Here is a 22,321-nt window from a genome sequence, read left to right on the forward strand (position 1 = left end):
CCATTTACGACACGGAGTGGCAAGGAACGGCTGAGGCCCTGGCCTATGTTCATGGATAGTGGTTCAGATTCACATGAGGATGGAAGCACTCATCCTCTCGTTAGAAAACTGCAGTGCCACTCCTAGATGGGCCAGGTGTTTGTGTCGGCCACTTGGGTCGCTTAGCATTTGGTGCACCTCTTTTTTTCTTTGCATCATGTGCTGTTTGGGGACTATTTTTTGAAGTGCCATCCTGTCTGACACTGCAGTGCCACTCCTAGATGGGCCAGGTGTTTGTGTCGGCCACTTGGGTCGCTTAGCTTAGTCACACAGCTACCTCATTGCTCCTCTTTTTTTCTTTGCATCATGTGCTGTTTGGGGACTATTTTTTAAATCTGCCATCCTGTCTGACACTGCACTGCCACTCCTAGATGGGCCAGGTGTTTGTGTCGGCCACTTGGGTCGCTTAGCTAAGTCACACAGCGACCTTGGTGCACCTCTTTTTTTCTTTGCATCATGTGCTGTTTGGGGACTATTTTTTGAAGTGCCATCCTGTCTGACACTGCAGTGCCACTCCTAGATGGGCCAGGTGTTTGTGTCGGCCACTTGTGTCGCTTAGCTTAGTCATTCAGCGACCTCGGTGCAAATTTTAGGACTAAAAATAATATTGTGAGGTGTGAGGTGTTCAGAATAGACTGGAAATTAGTGGAAATTATGGTTATTGAGGTTAATAATACTATGGGATCAAAATTACCCCCAAATTCTATGATTTAAACTGTTTTTGAGGGTTTTTTGTAAAAAAAACACCCGAATCCAAAACACACCCGAATCCGACAAAAAATTTTCAGGGAGGTTTTGCCAAAACGCGTCCGAATCCAAAACACGGCCGCTGAACCAAATCCAAAACCAAAACACAAAACCCGAAAAATGTCCGGTGCACATCACTAATGTATTATGTTTGTTTTTTATTGTTACCAGGACTTAATGAGCTACAGGAACATCATTGGTGATCTGAAAATATTTCTTGATAAATATGAGATTGACATCCTTATTCTTTTGGCCAGTTATACATCGGGGGAACAGATAACAAGGCAACAAATTGCTGTCTATTCAGAGAACCCTGAATTGTGTAACCAAGTAAGATCTATATAAATGTATACTTCCAATATTTTGCATTCTGATTTCCCCATAGTGTAACGTTATTGAACCAGTCATTAATAAATGTGCAGATAACTATTTTGAGACTAAGCATATCCCAAAATTCCTCTGTGACCTTTAGCCATATATATATTATATGATGACAGACACAGTCATCATCATCAACCAAAAGACTTGCCCTCATGCAAAATGTAATTCATGATCCATGTAATCAAACACAAGATCCTTCTGACACATGGTTAATGTGCAGATCCTTGCTACACTGCATTTACACATAAATGTCTCTGTGAGTCTTCCTGAAGCATCAAGGAACAGATGTATCTCAAAAAATGGAGCTAGTTTTGTACAACAAAACACAATTGATGCAAGCAAATGCACCTCCATCTAAACCTTACTCAGTGTTCCACAGTTGCCCTACGTCATTCATATATATAGAGTGGGTATTACTCCATATTTAATGATCACATATAGCTGTAGAGTAGACCATGCATTTTAAAAAGACCTAAGTTCAGATGGTATTAACAGTATTTGTATTTCACAGGTGTGCTGTGAATTGGAAGAATGTCAAAATCCTTTCCTTGATCTCGAGCCAACAGATTATGGGTATGAACAGTTTTTTGTTTATCAACAAGAAAGTCCATTAGTAACCTGCGATCAAGTTGCATCAATCATCAAAGAAGCCATCAACAGAAGACGTATTGGCATGGTCCCCAATAGCCGAACGTCCTCTACAGAAGCTGTTGCTGGTAGTGCTCCTCTCTCACAAGGATCATCTGGCATTATGGAGTTGTATGGTTCTGATGTAGATCCTCAACCAAATCCGGTGAACTTCCCAGATAATCAACAGGATATTAATGGATCAGCACAAGCACAGGTGGATGTTAATGTAGATCTTGTAAGCCCAGACAGTGGCCTGGCTACTATCAGAAGCAGCCGGTCTTCAAAGGAAAGTTCTGTTTTTCTCAGTGATGATAGCCCAGTAGCAGAAGTTGCTGGTGTTCATCACAGTTTTGTTCCTGGTATTGATTCTTATAGTCCCATCCCAGAATGTGTTATCATCGAGGAAGAAACACCATCATCCAGGAACAACAGTGACAACCTTGATCTCTTCAACTTTGATCTAGCACCTAACATTCGCTCTGAATCTTCTTCACATTCTGCTGACTACTCTATGGCTGATGATTTTTTCTTTCAGAGCGATTCTTCAGAAGGACAGCAACCCCTTGTTTTAAAAGAACATAACAAACCACATTTCTACAGAGATGATATTGCTAATTGTTCTACTGCATTATTAAAGACAAAAGTTGAAAACTCTATATTAGTGGAAGTGGAAAAGATCAGTCTGGTAGAATTTGATGACAATTTCATGCATAGTCCTGAGAATCATGAGGAGTTATGTAATAAACATCCCAGCGTTAGTGATTTAGTGGAGTATGATTCTCCATTATCTTCTGAGGTTCCTGGTCATACAGACATTAAAATTCCACCTACGCCTATGAACAGTCTAGTTGAAAGTTCTCCTCTAGATAATGGACCACCAACTTTTTTCCCAGAAGATGTGATAGAGAAAATAAATGAAATAGGAGCTACTGACACATCTCAGGTTAAATATGCATATTGGTGGAATGGAGCTGAACCAACTTTAACACAGGAGGCCTTGTTGAATACTGACTTATGGAGTTCAAATGAACAGGAGCCTGTGTTTCATAGCCCTGATTCTTGGAAAGATCAAAAGCCAAAGGGCAGTCATGAAACTAGAAACAAAGCTGCTTCATTTCAAATAACAGCACCTAGCTGTCATAGACTAAATAAAACAGACAATCATGATAAAAACTCAAGGCAGGAAAGTAAAACATTTTTCAATTTATGGAACTCAAACCAATCTCTCCAAGCAACATCAGACCCATGGTGCAGTTCTCCAGATAAATTAGGACAATGTGCAAATGAGCCAGTTGATTCCTGGAATACAATGCATGCAGACAACCATGGAAGAAATTTTGCTAAAACAAATGAAGTAGATGAAATAGATAGTGACCATTCTTCAGAAAATAATCTTGATATTGATAAGGAAAACACACTATATCAAGAAATATTTGATGGAAACCATTACATTAAAAACATTCCAAAATTAAAAGACTTTGGTGCAGACAGTGATGCATCCACTGATTTAAGACATATACAAAGAAATCTTTGTGTTTGGGACATATATGAAGGTAATGAGGAACCAAAAGCCACTGATAGCCATATTGATTGGGAAGACCCCTTTTTATCTTATAGATGTCTCGATTTTACTACCCCTAGCACTAGTAAAGAATGCATTGTTTCTCCACCAGACACCAATTACTCAACATCAGACTCAGTATCATCTCCTATATATGAAGATGATATAAAAGACATTGAAACAACTGAGGAAGAACAAAAAAGATTGGAGCTAAGTGATGGACAGTTTTTTGTTGCCAATAATGAAGAAATAAAATTCAATGATAGGTGGTCTTCAAATAAGGAAAATATAAATGATTGTAATGAATCTAAAGAAACACCTGTACTGCCCAGAAACTCTGACAAAATGGATGGGGTTAACATCACAATAGAAGGTAGTGGCAAAATGAACAATCAGAAACCTTGTACAAGTCATGACCTTAGTCCTGACTACACAGAAGAAAATAATTTAATACAGAGTAACAAAGACTCATCCAATGAGGTAAATGGTGGCATAGAAAGTATATCCAAAGCTAACAGTGGTAGTACATTCCAGTTGTCTTTTACAAACAATGATTCAAGCTATAACCAAAGCATTTTGTTTGCAAGTACATCTAAACGTTCTCCACCAAGTCACTTAGTATCTGATGTTGCTATTAGCAATTGTGTGCAATCGGCAATATATAAGAAAGATGAAGAAATCAGTATTAATGCTCTTGATGATCATATATCTGTAAAACTCCCAAATATCAAACCGCTTTCTTCTGATATACCAAAAAAGGTCAATAATGTTTTTACTGAATTACAATGTAAAGTTAATAATCAACAATATGCAGAAGCTACACCAGAAGACAATGAAGGTTGTGTTACCAATGTTCAGAGTGAAACTGAAGACACTTGGGAAACAGACTTACAGTATGACACAGAATCATCTTCTTTGAACACTTCTGATGATTTAGACAGTTTTAACTCAAGCCATTTACAAAATGTGAATCTGCTAAATAAATCTCCTGTGTCAGGCATCAGAGATGATGTACATGATGAATATGATACAACTGTAGATTGTGTTATTCGCTTGTCACCTGTCAATGACACAAAGTTTCAGACTGACAATGAAGACTGCAATAGTTTAACTAAGAACTTGTGTTCATTGAGCCCAGAGACTAATAACACCTACAAAGTTCCTACTAACGATAAATCTTTGCTTGCTAATAGCGAACGTCATAACAGGAAGATTCCAATAAAAGAAAATATCTTGTGTACTCATTTCGACCCTACAAGTCATGCTGTTGAAGATTCTACTTTACATGAGGATATTTTAAATAATTCACACAAGACTTCTGAACCTGGTAAATATGATTCTGATATCATTTCAGTTGTCTCAGATATCAATACAGTAAAAGAACTTTGTCAAGATGAAAACAACCTGAGTGGTTTGTCACATTCTAGTTCAACAAGTCCAGAGTTAGCCGATAGCTGGAGCACAATACATGATGGGATGGCATGTACAAATCAAACAAGGTATTTTCCAGTTTCGCTAAATAAAGAGCAGCATTGCAGCTTTTCCCAGATTGATATTAAGGGTCATAATAGTATAAATCCAGAAAAGACCATGCCCACTGTTACTAATAAAGTTCCCATGAATTTGGATATTTGGAATACTCAGATATGTGAGGATTTGGAGTCTTCATCATCAAGTCCTGAATCAAATGACATTCTAGACCACTCTAATTCATTGGGCAGAAATGCTAAAAACTGTTTTCAGCAGAAGCTGTTGGATTTGGAACTCTCAGGTTCTACATTATTGAATGAGACTCAGTCCAGTTCTACTACTCCAGGCACGGAAGAAGACAGTTTAGAAGATCAGCTAGACTGTTTCCATGATTACACTTCTGTGGAGTACAATACCATAGAACAAAGACAGGATGAACAAGAATATGTGCTTAATAGTGAGTGTGAGGTATATAACACTCCTGAGAATATCAGGGACAGGATAACAAAATTATCACAGCCTGTAGAGAATGAAGATGAAAGGAACAGGCAGTACATGTTGGTATCTTTACATGCTGAGCAACAAGATGAAACATTAGGAAACTCTTACATTCTACATTCACACATTGATAGTCTCTCACATATTATACCTTATCAAACCAGTTGTCCAACTAGAGATACTGAAAAGTTACAGTCATCCAATGGAGAATTTGCAACTTCTGAGCATTGTTCTGAAGGCTTTTCTACCTCTAAAAATGCATTTAATATACCAGTAAATGATGCAGCACCAAATGCAGAAAACACAAATTCATGTCAGACAGTTCCTTCAGGAAATTCTAATCTTAACAATCATTTAGATGAACTGGATATTCATGTTCAGGAAGAAGACTCAAATATTCAGGTGCAACATTCATTCTCACCTTCATATGTGAACACCCTAGCAGAACTAGATAACCTATGCTCCCTATCTAGTAACATGGATGAAAAGAATGAAATAAAACCTTCAAATGCTGATAATACTTCTGAACAAATGTACATCTCTATGTGCAACGTCCAAGAGTATGTTGGACTGTCTTCTGATAGTCCTGGTCAGCACAATGATATAATAAATAGCAAAGAATATTGTGAAGCATTCAACACAGGGGCTACTTTGCACTCTGACTATATCCCCGATATCTTAGATGATCACACTCAACAGTCTTCTCCTTTTCTCTGTGTTGATCCAGACCTTTGGAATATGACTGAAAGACATTGTAGCAAGATATCATCGAGTGACAGCCCCGATGTACTAAACAGTTGTGACACCAGTTCAAATGCTTCAATCAGCCCGGATTTGTGTAGAGAATATGAGAAGGTTGACCCATACAGACAAGATTTGAGTATGTGGACAGACTATAATCCCAAAGTGAGAGTTCAATCTGATAGTGCAAACGGGAGTCAATTTAATACTCGTGAAGAAGAGAATACCGATAAAACAGAGAAGTCACCCTTAACATTTGCTGGAAATACTTTACAGTCTTATAATAATATCCAGAAATGTGATTCATTGATTCATACAAATATCTGTGATCATGAAATTGATGGCAATGTGCCAGCTGACCCTGCTAAATTAATCTGTGTTGTTAAATGTAATGAGGACTTCATCCATAGCAGTCAAAGCTCATCAACTGAGAACCTTAAATTATTACAGAAGTCAGAATCAAATAGCATAATGCTTCAAGAATGCAAAAAAAAGACTATCGGTGAGAGTACAATACGAGAAGAACAAAAATCGCCATTGCAAGCAATATATACAAACAAAGACGACGAAGAGATGCTTCTTAATACTTTGTCACACATGAAACAGGCTGGGAGAGAAACACAATTCATTGATGAAGGCATATGGAGTAATCCCATTTCCCCAGCAGGAGGTGACACTGTACCTTGTATAGGTAAGAAATACAAAATATTTTAGTTAACCCTTAAATTACATTAACAAGTGACTAATACCCCTTTCACACCAAAATATGCAGGGTCTTACCCAGGAATACGGTCCTGGGATCATGCAGGGACATTCCCAGGTAGGACGCCTTGCATACCGCAGTCAGCAGCCCGGCATATTGCCGGGTTGCTGACGTGAGAGGTGACGCGGCGGGGGCGGCGCAAGAGCTCACATGATCTCCAAGCGCCGCCTGCTACATAGAGAGTGAACGGGAGCCGGGGTGCATTGACCCGGCTCCCGTTCACACTGACCAGGTTCCCAGTAAGATCCTGGGACCAACCCTGGTCGATTGCAGGGTTGAAATGCCGGGGCATGAGTCCCGGTATTTTGTCCCGGAACCCTTTCACACTGAGAAATTTCCCGGGTTAATGCGCGTTCATGTGCAATAACCCGGGAAATTTTGGTCTGTGTGAAAGGGGTATAAGAGGGTTATTCGGAATGGATCGCTCCTGGGATCCTCAGCACAGTATAATCTGCGCATGTGCAAAACGGGTCCTGCAATTGCATTGCAGTATTGCGAACGCCTCTGCCTGATTGACAGGCACAGGCATTTGGGGGGGGGGAGGATGGGCGCGCCCGGCATTGCCAAAAAGGGGGACATGTCGTCCCTGTTTTCCAGGAGTAGCGAGGCCAAGGTCTGCGTCTCATATGCAGATTTCTTGGCCTTACAAGGCCCCCTGCGACACTCAGCCTGAGTAAGCTGAAGCTTACTCAGCTGACAGTCTGCGAGGAACATTGCGACCATCGGTTATGATGTTTATCCCAGGCTGCAACGAAGTCGCAGTGCTGGCATCGCCAATGCAACAAGGAGGTGTTTAACTGCATTTGCATTATTATGGATCGCATTTGCAAAGCTGCCTATGAGCAGCTTTACAAATACTGTACGATCCATGCTGAATGAGGGCCTAAATTTAATCTAACATCTGTAACTAAGGCACTGAGCTTTGTGTATCAGTTTTATTCATAATTTGTAAATGAGAATAAAAGTAAAATCAATACAACCAGAGCCGCCCATATGGTGGAACACGAGGGAAATATGTTGGGGGTCCTTCATGGGGGGACGCAGGCCATCTGCTATTCTACTTGTCACCTGTTGTTGGCTCTGTGCCACTGCTGACTTACAGTGACACATGGCACATCACAGCACATCATGAGCATCGGACTCGGATGGTCTGGATGCTGAAAACACTGCTGGCCTAGGCTGCTAAGGCTATATAACAAGTAAACACCTAGTCTAGATCTAGTATTAGTGTAGATACCTGTAATCAGAACAGACCTTTGGTCTACCAACACCCAATTCAACTATATCCATAATTAATACTTTTATAATTATTTTATTTTATTAATAAACAGACTCATTGGCCCCCACAGGATAAAAAAAACACACACACACACACACACACACACACACACACACACACACACACACACACACACACACACACACACACACACACACACACACACACACATTGGCCCCCATAGGAAAAAAAACATTGACCCACACAGAAGACTGACCTGACCTCTCCGTAGCAGAAGAGAAGAAAGAGATGAGCTCCAAGTCCCTCCCTCACCCCCAGCCGTGGGCAGCAGCCTCAGTGTCTATGAGGAAAGGTCTGCTGTTTAGCAGGGTAAAAAGTCTGCGGGGACAGGTTTGGTAGGTGACAGCACACATTTGTCCTCACTCCCCCCCAGGACCCATTGATACATACATATCTTATTTATTTTATTTTATTACCAGTTATTTATATAGCGCACACATATTCTGCAGCGCTTTACAGAGAATATTTGGCCATTCACCTCAGTCCCTGCCCCAGTGGAGCTTACAATCTATATTCCCTATCACATGTACACGAACACACATTCACACTACGGTTAATTTTGTTGGGAGCCAATTAACCTACCAGTATATTTTTGGATTGTGGGAGGAAACCGGAGTACCCGGAGAAAACCCACGCAAGCACGGGGAGAATATACAAACTCCACACAGTTAGGGCCATGGTGGGAATCGAACCCATGACCTCAGTGCTGTGAGGCAGTAATGCTAACCATTACACCGTCCGTGCTGCCCTATATCTTGCAACCATTAATACATACACACCCTGCTGATGTGCTGAGCTCCAATGTTTGGTACTTTGTGCATGCACAGGACCTGTTCTGTATGTCCTCGAATTTGTCCTACAACACAGGACGCAGGGACAGCACCAGCATCAGACTGTCAGTGATTGAAAGTCTGATGCTGTTTTGGGGTGTGGAGTGAGCAGGGACGGCCTCTGTTTGTGAAAATGGAGACATGTCACAGCCATATAGAGGGAGGGAAGAGGCCAGGAATCTCCATCATCACACAGAGATTTACTGACCTATGTGATGGGCAGCTTGCGTGTCCCCATGGGTGCTGTAAGCTGCCCGATGGTGTCATGGAAGATGCAATACTGCTCAGTTTGGATCAGTAATGCACATAAGGTGTAACATCTCCTGCTGCATTACCATATTCGTGCTTTTGCGCCTGCATTTATGTAAGCAGCAGCAATAGCACCTCCAACCACATCTAAATGAGGGCCACTGTGCCCATTAATGCATCACCCCATGTCCATTGACCCCCCACTTAGCACCTGTTAACTTCCCCCCATCCAACACTCATTCTACTTTAAAAATCCTTTAATCAGTTCCTTCTCCAAGCATCCATTAATCTACCCTGTAATCACAAAATAACCACCTTATGGAGGTGGATAACCACCCTATGGAGGTGGAGATGGAGGTGGATAACCACCTTATGGAGGTGGAGATGGAGATGGATAACCACCCTATGGAGGTGGAGATGGAGGTGGATAACCACCCTATGGAGGTGGATAACCACCCTGTGGAGATGGAGGTGGATAACCACCCTATGGAGGTGGATAACCACCCTGTGGAGGTGGAGATGGAGATGGATAACCACCCTATGGAGGTGGATAACCACCTTAAGGAGGTGGATAACCACCCTATGGAGGTGGAGATGGAGCGTTCTGTATAATTGACTGATCATATTTCTGTAGTTAAACGATTACATTTTTCCCATGTGATTATTGAGGATCCAGGAGGCATGACCACGCCCTCCTCCGTGATTTAATACTACACACAGCGCCTCACTGCAAAAGGGAACATTTCTATGGGTGATTCTAAATTTACCTTATACCAAAATGACTCCTGTTTATATATACAAGATATGCACTGCTTTAGAAATGTCTACAAATTAGACAGCATTGTAAATTAATTTGCAAGTTCATGTGCAGGATTCATTTCAGCTTATCATTATACACAGTCGAGTCACATTATTATGACGCCTCCTACATTTGATGTCAGCAGATGTAGCCCATGAAGTACATCCATGTCGTGCGCACACATATCACTCGTTGCTGTCATGGGTAAAAGAGTTGCAAAAAGGGATGATTATCGGCTATCAGGCCAGGGGTGGCAGTATTTTTGAAACAGCGCAGTTTGTGAACTATCTGTATGCTGCTGCGGTGAAGGTGTATCATGACTGGACAAATGGCACCATTGCGAATTACTGACATGGAAACTGCAGAGCACTACGTGCTATTGATGTGAGAGCGTTAGCTATGAAGGTGCGTAAGGGCCGACCAACGTGCTACAGTGGAGCAGCTCACCGTCAAAATGAACCTGGGGGCTACCAGATGTGTTTGTAAAACAACAGTTCAGCGAATGTCTAGCTGCTGTCCGTGTTGCACACGCCTATTACTCTGGCTATTAGCTTGTGGTCATAATAATGTGACTCTACCGTGTATTCATTATAGTATTCCTGGTATAGAATAAGAAATCTTCTGAACTTAAACATGTATATTTAATTTTTCAGAATGTGCCAAACTTCATATCCAAGTGGGGAAAAATGACATTAGACAAGACTTGGTAGGAGATGACAACATGGATCCAGTTCATTCTGCTGTGGATCAGGCTGATACATGTGGCTTGGAAAGTGTCTCTTCTTGTCTATTGGCCTCTGAAGCAAAAATAAACACTTTTCCATTTAGCAACGTTAGAGTGGTGTCTCAACAAACATTGTCTGATACAGTTTATTCAGTGGCGTCTCCAGATACATTTCAGCCAATCTCCATGACAAATGGAAGTGAAGACTCAATGAACCATGTATCCGGATTCCATTCCTTTCACTTAGAAGAGGAAGGTTCTTTTATTCGAACTCAAAGACTAGAGAGTAAAAAGAAATCAGAAGAGATCTCGGAACATGAGCACAGCTGGAGCATAATATTAAGTCAGACTGAAGCCTCTGAGTCCTCACCTGAAGACATTTTTAGCAGGGCAGAGACTGGAGATTGTGATAAAGACCTGGAAGAGATATTATATGATGGATATGAACAGCAGGATGGATATCCAAAAGCAATTAAGGATAATGATTACATAGATCTTGAAGAAAGCTTTGAACTATGTAAACTGGAAGCGTCTTATACTAAAGCAAACTCAGCAACAGCTAACCCATTCATTTCACCTGAAGAAGGAGTGCAGTTAATGTTTCCTCCTGTGGGTGGTGCACGTGTTAAGCAGTTGAGCACCGTCAGAATTGCGGAGCAAAGGTAAGGTACAGCTGATACGTTAGTTGCTTATAAACTCTGTAGGAAGAGTGATAGGCCACATCAATAAAAAGATCATCTGATATGTTATAAGTCATAAAGAAAAATAGAATACTATTTACAGAAATCTCTCTCTCTCTCTCTCTCTATATATATATATATATATATATTTATATGTATATAATTTATTTATTTTTCCTACAAATGTGTTAACTTGTACAGAATTTAAACTTGAATTTCCTATTTGATGTTTGAATCTATGGACGGGATTTAACGAAGTAGTTTTTTTTAAAGCGGGAGTCATTTACAAGGCATGGTTTACAGGGTCGTCTTAACAGCAATGTAGGCCCCTGGGCAATGCAATGCACTGGGGCCCCTACCCAACCTCCAGCGGTAGAGGTGGGGGGTGCTATCAGCGACACCTTTGATGTTTCGCAGGTGGTAGGGGATGTTCTATCTTCCGTTCAGCATGCAGGCAGTCATTTCTGCTAATTGCTCCTTTACTGCACAGATGGTTGGAGATGGGGCAGGAGGGAGAACACTAAACTGTAGAAGGGGCATTGGGCTGAATGAAGGGGCCCCGGTACATGAATTCCAGAGTGGTAGTCGGTGTTAATATGCAGGGGAGGGGTGGATAGTGGAGTGAGCTTAATATTCATCATTTTCCGGTGGGAGGGCAGTTTGCTTAATTGCAGATATATCCAGTTCCTGGAAATAGATTTCTAAGCTTTCAATGGGATAAAAACTAAAGTGTTCCATCTTTCAGGAGGTACTGGGGACATGGGGATCAAAGTTCAGGAGTCAGAGCAATCCAGCAGCGAAAATATAAAACTGCATACCAGGCGTGTGAAGCTGGAGCAGGGACCAGCTGCTGGAAGGCTGATATCTCTGGTTCTGGGCATAGTAGAGACAAGCTGCCAGTGTCCATCGAAAGGTGACAGTCCCAGCTTTTGGAGTATACCCTCAGAAACACTCTAAGTCACACAGGACATGAGATATCTGCCTGGCAAGAGCAATTAACAGGCTCAGAACGGGACCACTGCTTTGAAGTCGAATATCTCCTGTTCCCCAGGGCTGATTTTCAAAAATCTTGTACCCCTGGAAAAAGGGAACCTTCAGCTATCAGTTTAGGGGCCTAATACTCCTGGTGCCTTTGGGCAACTGCCCACTGAGCCCATACAAAAAGACGGCCCTGATGGTTTAGCCTTGTAAATGATTGCCCCTTTAAAAAACATCAGAGTGTTAGCCTTGTAAATGATTACCCCTTTAAAAAAAAAAAATGATTGCCTCTTTAAAAAAATGTTCAAGTTTGGCCGGCATCCCACACGGCCGTCGAATTTGGACTTTATTACATCCTGCCCTGTATGTAATTGGTGTGGATAATGATTACACTATTTTGAAATTACTATTATCATAATATTTGTGACCTGTCACTGACTGGATCACTAGGGCAAACTTCCTCCCCTTTCCCCTTCTCTCGGGCTGCAGACATCTCCTCATGTGGCTGCAAACTGTGTACAGTGTCCCAGTCTGTCCATTGCAGCAGTGAGAGGGGCTGTGCGCCACTGTGCTTGAGGTAATGGAACAGACTTGACAATTATTATATAGGCAATATATTGCACAAATATCTGTACATATGTAGGATTCATTGTAACACATTTGCATAATGCTGATTTTGCTATTTGTGGACGCTTTAAAGTTTTACCTTTAAAAGGGGCATCTGAAATATTTGGATTTTTGTTTAAATGCACTTTTATAGTGAAATCTTACAGCACTCAATGGCAGTTCTCAATGAGTAATAGAGTCACTGATAGGGGCAGAATGCATTTGCGATGAGGCCATTGCTAATACAGTATAGTGACTGATTCACAGGTAAACACGAAGCTGATGTGTGCACAGTTGGCTGATGTTTTTGCTACTGCACAGGTGTCAGAGTGTCACTGCACATGTGCCGCGATGGTCTTGCAGTGGTGCTCTTAGTGGGGATTAGGACACAGTGATTGACAGATAGTGACTGTTTGTGGGAACAGTAACAGGGGTGTAGCAACTCAAATGCAGGCATGTCATAACCATTTTGGGGGCCTATCGCAGCCTGCGTCTCCTCCTGCAGTGGTTCTGGCTCCAGTGTCTTACATACTACGGACATTCTGAGCAACCGGGTGGTATTCATGTGACCGCCGGTCAGCTGACCAACAGTCACATGACCTCCTCCACCAGCCCGACGGCTCACTATCCCGACGGTCGGCATGCCGACCAACAGGGACTATTTCCACTCGTGGGTGTCCACGACACCCATAGAGTGGGAATAGAACCCGTGGCGAGCGCAGCGTGGCGAGCGCAGCGAGCCCGCAAGGGACTTGCTGCACTTGCCCCTCCCCGCCTGATCCCGGCGTCGGTATGCTGCCGGGATCCCGGCGTCAGTAGCAGTACTACACCCTGAGCAACCATATGGTTACACAGATGACCGGTGCAAGTGTCATCCCTGAGAAGTCAACAGTGGGTGCCTTTGTGCAAATCCTGGTATCATTGGTGTATCTGTATGACAACCTAATGTATGACAACCTAATATAATTAATTCTAACATATATACAAGGTTAAAATCCGTTGAAGTCCTAGTGAATCCAAGCTTTAATAACCCAATATATCTTAAAGACCAGAGTAAACAAACATTGTTATAAATCAGTCTAGAAGTTACATAAAAGGTTAAAAAAAAGTGAAATAGGTGTTGGTTCATGCGTGTTAAATGGAAGCCATTTACAAAGCACAAAATGCCTGCTCCGTTCTCCAGAGCCAGCCTGGATGTGAATAAGTTTGGAGAGATCTCAGCCGAGGCACGTGGGTTTACACAGCAAGATGACAGTGTTTCAGAGGAGCAGGAGTTTTCATTGGAGGATGGGAGGAGATTAGCTGAGTGAGGGCATTCCTTGTATGAAGGGCAATCTTTGTAAGGAGCAGGCATGCCTGTCCGCCTGCTGCTGTGGAGCAGTGCAGAAACAACATTTCCTTTTCTGGAGCAATAATATAAAAGGTGGAACAGGCACATTTGTACAATTGTTACTTGCTGTTCAGAGGGGCAAACAGCTAATTCCGTTCTGCAAAAGGATATGAATACTCCACCAGCTCAGAGCTGGAAGTCTTATCGTATAATTTTGATGGGACCCTTTTTTGTGCCTCAATGTTTGATTCAGCTGAGAAGTGCCTTTCCAGTTGCAGGATGAGTAGCGTAAAATAATCTTTACACACAGCTATTGCACAAAGGGGGTCATTCCGAGTTGATCGCTCGCTAGCAGTTTTTAGCAGTCGTGCAAACGCTATGCCGCGGCCCACTTGGAGTGTATTTTAGCTTAGCAGAAGTGCCTGCAAACATTTTTTGTGTAGTTTTAGAGTAGCTCAAAACCTACTCATCGCTTGCGATCACTTCAGACTATTCAGTTCCGGATTTGACGCCACACACCCGCCCAGCATTCGCCCAGCCACGCCTGCGTTTTCCCTGGCACGCCTGCGTTTTTCCGAACACTCCCAGAAAACGGTCAGTTGCCACCCAGAAACGTCCACTTCATGTCAGTCACTCTGCAGCAAACAGTGCGACTGAAATGCATCGCTAGACCCTGTACAAAACTGCATCGTTCGTTGTGCATGTACGTCGCGCGTGCGCATTGCGCCACATATGCATGCGCAGAACTGCCATTTTTTTAGCCTGATCGCTGCGCTGCGAACAAATGCAGCTAGCCAACAACTCGGAATGACCACCAAAATTGGCACAAAAGACAAAAGCATACTTCATAACTTTGTGACAGACCAAATTGGGAAACAGAGCAATATCGTGGACCCCTTTTGGGGGGGGGGGGCATACATACAGCTTCTAAAGCACAAAGCTGCCCCTTAATTACAGCATATCAAGGTCCATTCACTGGCACTCTTCTATTGCAACAATAGTGCATAGGAACATACCTCTTTACATCCTGGTTTGCAGGGCAACACTGTCTCAGTAGGGACAATGGGCAGATCCCTTAAATCAATTATAAGTTATGATGCTGTGGTTGATACTGAAGGAGTAAGTGACTATGGTTTTGATGTGACAGTTATACTTTGCACAGTGCTCCTCCGCAGGTGTTGCTTACCCCTTCGCTCACTTAAGTGCAATTGTAGAATGCAGAGGCATCTCTTGATTCCAAATGGTGTATACGTACATCAGTAGGGGTCACAGTAAATTAATTCAGAAGATAAATGCACCATAGTAGAACACTGACATTATCCATTCCCATCTTTTGCCCTTTCTGGTGATTCAGACAGATGTTGATTGGAGTAAGCAGACTTTAAGGTCCGTGCAAAATTACTTACCACAATTTATTTGTATGGGTATTTTAAAAACAGGAATGAATTCATAGATGTAGGAAAAGATAGGAGATGAAAAAAGTGCAGTAGTGTAGTAATGTATCAGAGAACACCTACATTGTGTAAATGTGTTTTCATTATATAACATACTTACCTACCCTCCCGGAAGCTGCGGGAGACTTCTGATTCTTAAGGGTAGTCCCCTACAGCCCCGGAAGGGAATGTGGCTATCCTGCATCTTGGGGGTGATGCCGAGTTGATCGCTAGCTGCCGTTGTTCGCTGCGTAGCGATCAGTGAAAAAAACGGCTAATCTGCGTTTGCACCGCAATGCGCACGCGCGTCGTACAGGTACGAAGTTCTTTGTGGTTTTGCACTGGTTCTAGCGACGATTCCAATCGCACAGCCGAACGCAAGGAGATTGACAGGAAGTGGGAGTTTCTGGGTGTCAACTGTCCGTTTTCTGGGAGTGTTTAGAAAAACGCAGGTGTGGCCGGGCGTTTGCTGGGCGGGTATCTGACGTCATTACCGTGTCACTCGTCGCAGCAATCATCGCACAGGATAAGTAACTACAGGGCTGGTCTTGTGTTGCACAAAATGTGTTTGCAGGCGCTCTGGAGTACAGGCATTTGCACTCCTGCAAAGCGAAAATACACTCCCCCGTGGCCGGCGACTATGTGTTTGCACGGCTGCTAAAAACTGCGAGCGATCAACTCGGAATAACCCCCATTGTCCGCTTCCTAGTGAAGCCGGCAGGATGAGTATAAAAGCTTTGAAAACCAAACAGAGGGGCGGGGCTAAAAGGTGTGGATGACATCATTTAGTTCCCCACCACCACCAGCAGACCTGATGACATGACAATCTGGCCCCCCCTGCTGAAGTGACCTGTTGCGTCTCCTCTCCGGACTTCTCCCTGAGAGGAGAAATAAAAAGTAGGTAAGTACTGTATGTTATATAATTGGTTAGTAGGCAATCTATATATTAATTCTATAGAGTTTTTTTTACTGTGAGACCTATTTTGAGAGACCATCTAAATATAAAAATATTGTTGAGGTATCAAAATAAAGTTCTTACCATGTAACTGTGCCAGTCAAAGAGAAAAATTAGATTGGGTCAATGGTTCCGGCGTTGCGAAACAACAAAGTTCCAATGTAAAGTCTGTGGTAGAAGCGTGCGCATCAGAGCTGGCCCTAACCAATTTGATGCCCTAGGCAAGATTTTGTCTGGAGTCTCCTAACCCTGCTGCTAGTTCCACCTCTGACCCAGCACTCCTCTCCCAGCACAGCATCCATCACTCAGCAGCACAGACCACAGCATAAGGAGTGAGAGGGCGACATGCCGGCAACTCTCTTTGGTCAACCAATAACTGAGACAAGACAACTTCGTCTCTTGGGCAAATCAAAAGGTCACAGCTTTATTGATTAAATACATAATCACAACCAAAACAAACTGCAGGGCACGAAAAAACAAGGGGAGCGGTGCGCCATGCTCATGCAACGTTGTACCACCTGAGGCGTGGCCGCCCCGCCTTCGTGGGTATGCGGCCCAGCCTCCTACAATTTGGTACGACCCGGGGCGTGCCCGACCCCACCATGTGGTTACGGGACCACGCCCCCTACCATTTTGGGACCAGCTACCATCCGCACAGCACCATACCTTGGCGCGCAACCCGAATGGCCCCTGCCGTATTAATGCTGGAACCAGGCGTGCGCCCACCTATTGGTGAATATGCGAGGCATTCTGTAAATCCCCTACTTTCATGCCTTGTGCACCGCTCCCTCCCCGACACACGAGGTCCCCGCAGGGCGGGGACTGAAGCCCCACCCTCCTCTACCACCTTACTCGCTCCAGGGAATTGTTGAAAATGTCCAGGCCTATGTCAGACAGGTGCACCCCATCGCTCCTGTACAAACCTTTGCATTTACTGGCCAGCTCGTTGTGCTGAATGACACTACCACCGCTGGCTGTGACCAACTTGCTGATGGCTGCATTTACCTTCTTACGGGCCCTGTCAATTCCTGCCCATAAACTGGCCCCCTTCCATGTTAGCCTTGGGATGATTTTTGACCATATTATGTGAACGTTGCTCCACTGTCCTTTTATCCACGCAATGTCCTCCCGGGCCATTCTAATAATGTCTAGCAACTTGACCTTGCCCAGATCATTCCTGCCAAGGTGCAACACTATCACGTCCGGCCGCCCTGCCAACCGCTCTGCCTTGCACAGTGTCTCTCTGGCCTGTGCCCATGCCATGCCCCTGTTGCCGTACCAAAATACCTTCCTTGATTCCGGCTGCAGCCCCAGCTGCCGCCCGTATGGCATAACTGCAGCACGCTGCGCTGCCCAGTGCACGTACGAATGGCCCACGATCAAAATGTTTCTTTTTGCACCGATCCCTGTGAAGCACGTGGGGGGGGGAGGGGGGGAAGAGGGAGGTGTCAGCAGGTTACAATGATAGCTCTTGCGACATTGTCGCTACCACTGGCCTGACATACTTCTTATAACTGTCTGACCTCCACCTCCCCAGCCCCTTTATCTCCTCCGCGGTGCGCCCTTGACTGGCTGCGGACGTAGCCGCGCCAATCCTGAAGGAATGCGCCCCATACTTGCTTGCGTTCCAGCCCAATGCTGCCACGCATCTCTTGAAAACTGCTGCAAACTGGTACCTGGTGAGGGCCGCCCTATCTACATGAATCAGAAAATTTTCCCTCCTGCTGGCCTGACCCCCCGGAACTTTAGCGCTGCCACAACCGGGCAAATTGCTGAGTCCCGGTGCCGGCTTAGCCGGATCATCTCCCTTTTCCCCTTTGGTCCGTCTTTGACCTGTGGATCCTGCACAAGACCATGTCTTCGTTTACCACCACGTTTTTGAATAGCAGGCCGGTTCCTGCTGTCTTGCTTGATTGCGCTACAAACTCCTCCACTCTAAATGCTCCACCAAACGCCATAGTAAAAGCTGCCCTGAACAGCTTTGCCTCATACTTATCAGTGCACACGCCCTGTATGACGCGGGTAATGCTCCTGAGCCTCTCCTCAGTTACTGGCTCGCGCTTATCCGGCCTCCTTGGCTCTGCCCTGGCCCATCCCCTCATCACGGTGCGCACCAAAAAGACTTTAGTATCGTCCCCTTTGCCGTGCAACTTGGAAAAGAAGGAAATACCTGCTCGTGTGCTGCTGGCCGAGGCTTTCGACACCCCTTCTTGCCTCATCTTACCCAGAAAGCACAGTAACTGGCGCAAGGGGTCTTGCCCTTGTGAGGCTCCTCTCCCCTGAAATTGCTGCCACTTCCCCCAAGCTGACCTGTAGGCTTTCCACGTCTTGGGTGCCAAGGACCTTTCCACCAGCTCGCCTAGACAGGCTCACCTATCTGCCAAAGATGAGAGGGGCATGTTAAGCCTTCTTCCTGCGCAAGCGGTGCTGCTCCCCTAAATAGCTCACATTTTTGACGCGACAGTGCATCTGCGATCACATTCTGCTCGCCGGGCACATGCTTTGCCCTGAACATGATGTTGTGGCGGAGGCATGCCGCCACTAAACCCCGCAGTAATTTTACTACCGGGGGTGACCAAGCAGACTGATTGTTTATTGCTTGCACCACTCCCATGTTGTCGCACCAAAACTGAATACGTCTGTTCGCGAGCCTCTGGCCCCAGATGCCTACCGCTACCACTATGGGAAATAACTCTAAGGCTGCCAGGTTCTTTGTGAGGCCTTTCTCCTTCCACCTGTCTGGCCATGACTCTGCACCATTCGCCTTGCCAATATGCCCCAAAACCTGTGGCCCCCGCCGCGTCCGTGAACAACTCCAACGCGCGGCTTGACTGCGCAGGCTTAGGCCAAATGCGCACCCCATTGAAGTGCTGCAAAAAACCCTCCCATACCAACAAATCATCTTTCAGGTCCCTGCTGATGCGTATGAGGTGGTGTCTTCTCTTCACACCAGCAGTGGCCCTCTCTAATCGTCTCTTGAAAATTCTACCCATGGGGATTACCCGGCAGGCAAAATTGAGGAGACCTAGCAATGATTGCATCCTCTCTTGTTAGCCCTGGCGCATGCCCCTACTTCGTAGCCTAGCTTCTGCACCTTCTCTGCTGGAAGCCGGCACTCCATTCTTACCGTGTCTATCTCTATGCCCAGGTAAGAAATTACTGTTTTTGGGCCTTCCGTCTTTTCCGTGGCAATTGGAACCCCAAATTCGCCTAGCATACGCACTAGCTCCTGCAGCACTTGTCTATGAAAAATAACCATCAAAACAAAACCCCATGAGATGGAAACTGTCTGGGTGCAGGGGGAGCAATCTAAATGCTGATTCAATGTCTAGCTTTGCTAACAATGCTCCTTTCCCCTGCCCTTTAACCATAGAAATCGCTTGATCAAATGACAGGTATTGCACCGAACATTGCTCCTCGTCTAGGGCATCATTTACTGACTCCCCTTCCGGGAAAGATAGGTGCTGAATGAGCCTGAACTTCCCTACTGCTTTCTTCGGTACTAGGCCCAAAGGGGAAATTACTTAGCCTGGCAGCGGTGGGGCCTTGAACGGACCCGCCATCATATCTAGGGCCAATTCCTTAACATTTTTTTCACGTGCCACCTCTGGCTGCACGCAGATGGAGTGCAGTTTCGTGGTGCATGCGCTTGGGGCGACGGGCTTCCTTATGGGGATCCTAAAACCCCCCAGGAAGCCCTCCTGTAGCAGCTTGGCTTCTGCCCGCATGGGGTATCTGGACAGCCACTCCCAGATTCCCCCTAGCCTCACTGGGCTAGTTGCTTTTGCCAGAGACAGTCGCTCCGGATACCTTCTCACCTTGCTGTCCTTTCTGCTTAAAGAACTCTTTTGCTGGGTGACTCCCGTTACAGAGGGTGCAAGCGTGTTTAAATCTACAGGAGGGTCTGGTACAACGCGCATCATTAAAGGCATAGCATTTAAGCTTGTCTTGCTTGGCCATGCCAGGCCTCCCTGCTAGCTTTTGCGTCGCACTACCCTTCTCAACTGCGCCCCTAGCCTGCGCTTTAAACCATAGCCCAATGTCTCTCGCGCCAAACTTAATTGGCTTCTGTCCCTGCGCTCTGAGCCTGAACGCCTCGTCATATTTGCGCCAAGCTTGTCCCCCTTGATCCTTATACATGGAGTAGATGAGGTTAATGTACTTCAACATATTCATCGCCATGTCGGGGTACGTGGCCAGATAACAGCCTGAGTACGCCAACATGCCAGTTACCCAGTGCTCAATAGTTTTATAGGACTCTTTCTGCCAACTCCCTTTCTCGCTACATCTTTCCTTCTCCATCCAGCCCTCCTCAGTAAGGGAACATATATCGATAAAGTCTCCCTTCGCAATCTCCTTCCTGAGCCGCATGGGTAGGTGCAAGTCTAGCGCGTCTAGTTCATGGTCTATCGCTCCTCCCTGCTGCAAGAAACCCGACTTAACCGTCTCAGGCTGCCAACTTCTTTTTTTATATATTCTCACGTGCCAAGCGTAGCCACTCCTTTAGCTCTTTACACTTCTCATCATCCTCTGACCCAGACTCACTTCCCCCCCCCCTTCGGTCTGCTCACTGACATTAGCCCCCAATGCCCTGAGCTCTGCACAATGCTATGCAAACCGCCCTGCGCTAAATTGGAAACTGCAAAACTTTGTGCGCTATTACCCTGCACTAACATGTCATTTACAGCATAAGCATTACACGCAATAGTTAACTCACCGTTCCTGTGTGATAGCGATCCGTTGCTTCCCAGCGCCGAGCTTGCCTGGGCGACGGCCTCTGTCCTCAGCCACTCTGCTGCGCTTGCCGCGGCGCCTAACTGTGTTGCTTCCCGGCTGGAAGAGGCCAGTGCCGCGATGCTCTTGGGTACGCTTTGGTTCGCCGTCCCCCCTCCTCTGGCTTCCGTCAGAAAATCTTGCATCGCCTGTTGTCCGCTGGAGGGGGTAGTAAGGTCGTGGTAACCTCTCCTGGGGGGGGGGGATCAACCGGGGGGAATGGGTGAAGAACCCCTGCCTACCCTCCCGTGATCTGTTGTCCTCTGATGTTGCCCGGTGATGCTCCATATATCCCTGGTGGCTGGGGGTGAATCCTGGCTGCCGTGCGGGGCTGTTGTATTTCTGGGTTTCCGCAAGAAAGACCCACTTTCCCCTCATCTCTGGTGACCTTGCTCGGCTGCCTCTGCTGCTTCCGCTACCTCCCCTGTGCCTCGATACGTGGTGGCTTGCTGCCCGTGATGTAGGAGAGCGCTGCTGACGATACGATCCTGTGGATGGCTGTTTTTTCTCCTGCAGCACCATGCTGCTGCCCCGCTCCTCCACCCGTGATTCGTGCCCGTCCGACTCCGTGCCCTCTGCCAACACGTCCATCAGCATGCGCTGGCTCTCCGCTTCTGCAGCTGCATCCTTGTCCCTGGCACTACTTACCCCTCTGCACACCGCTCTCTTGCTCGGATGCCCTGCCTGTGTCCGTCCTTCCGCTCTCCGACCACCAGGTGGCGCCCCTCTGCTCCCTTTCCTTTTGCTGGGCTGCATGTTCCATGGACGGGAAGTACCTCTGTGTATGCTGCCCACATGCTCTATGTACCGAGTGGGTTGATTTCTCCTCCGCTC

General features: G+C 45.4%; 1 protein-coding gene across 12 annotated transcripts in view; it reads left to right on the forward strand.

Moving 5' to 3' along the window:
• PRUNE2 (prune homolog 2 with BCH domain) overlaps positions 1–22,321 on the forward strand; it is a 553,043-nt gene that overhangs the window by 311,407 nt on the left and 219,315 nt on the right. For all 12 annotated transcript variants that reach the window (XR_010171909.1, XR_010171914.1, XM_063913844.1 and 9 more), the window contains 3 exons: positions 958–1,116; positions 1,679–6,758; positions 10,662–11,394. Coding sequence is in view for 10 of the 12 variants with exons in the window: in XM_063913844.1 (XP_063769914.1) it covers positions 958–1,116; positions 1,679–6,758; positions 10,662–11,394 (5,972 nt within the window). In the remaining 2 variants the exon portion in view is untranslated. The remainder of the gene's footprint in view (positions 1–957; positions 1,117–1,678; positions 6,759–10,661; positions 11,395–22,321) is intronic.

This window comes from Pseudophryne corroboree, chromosome 1 (genome assembly GCF_028390025.1).
Source record: "Pseudophryne corroboree isolate aPseCor3 chromosome 1, aPseCor3.hap2, whole genome shotgun sequence".
NCBI classification, from domain to species: domain Eukaryota; kingdom Metazoa; phylum Chordata; class Amphibia; order Anura; family Myobatrachidae; genus Pseudophryne; species Pseudophryne corroboree.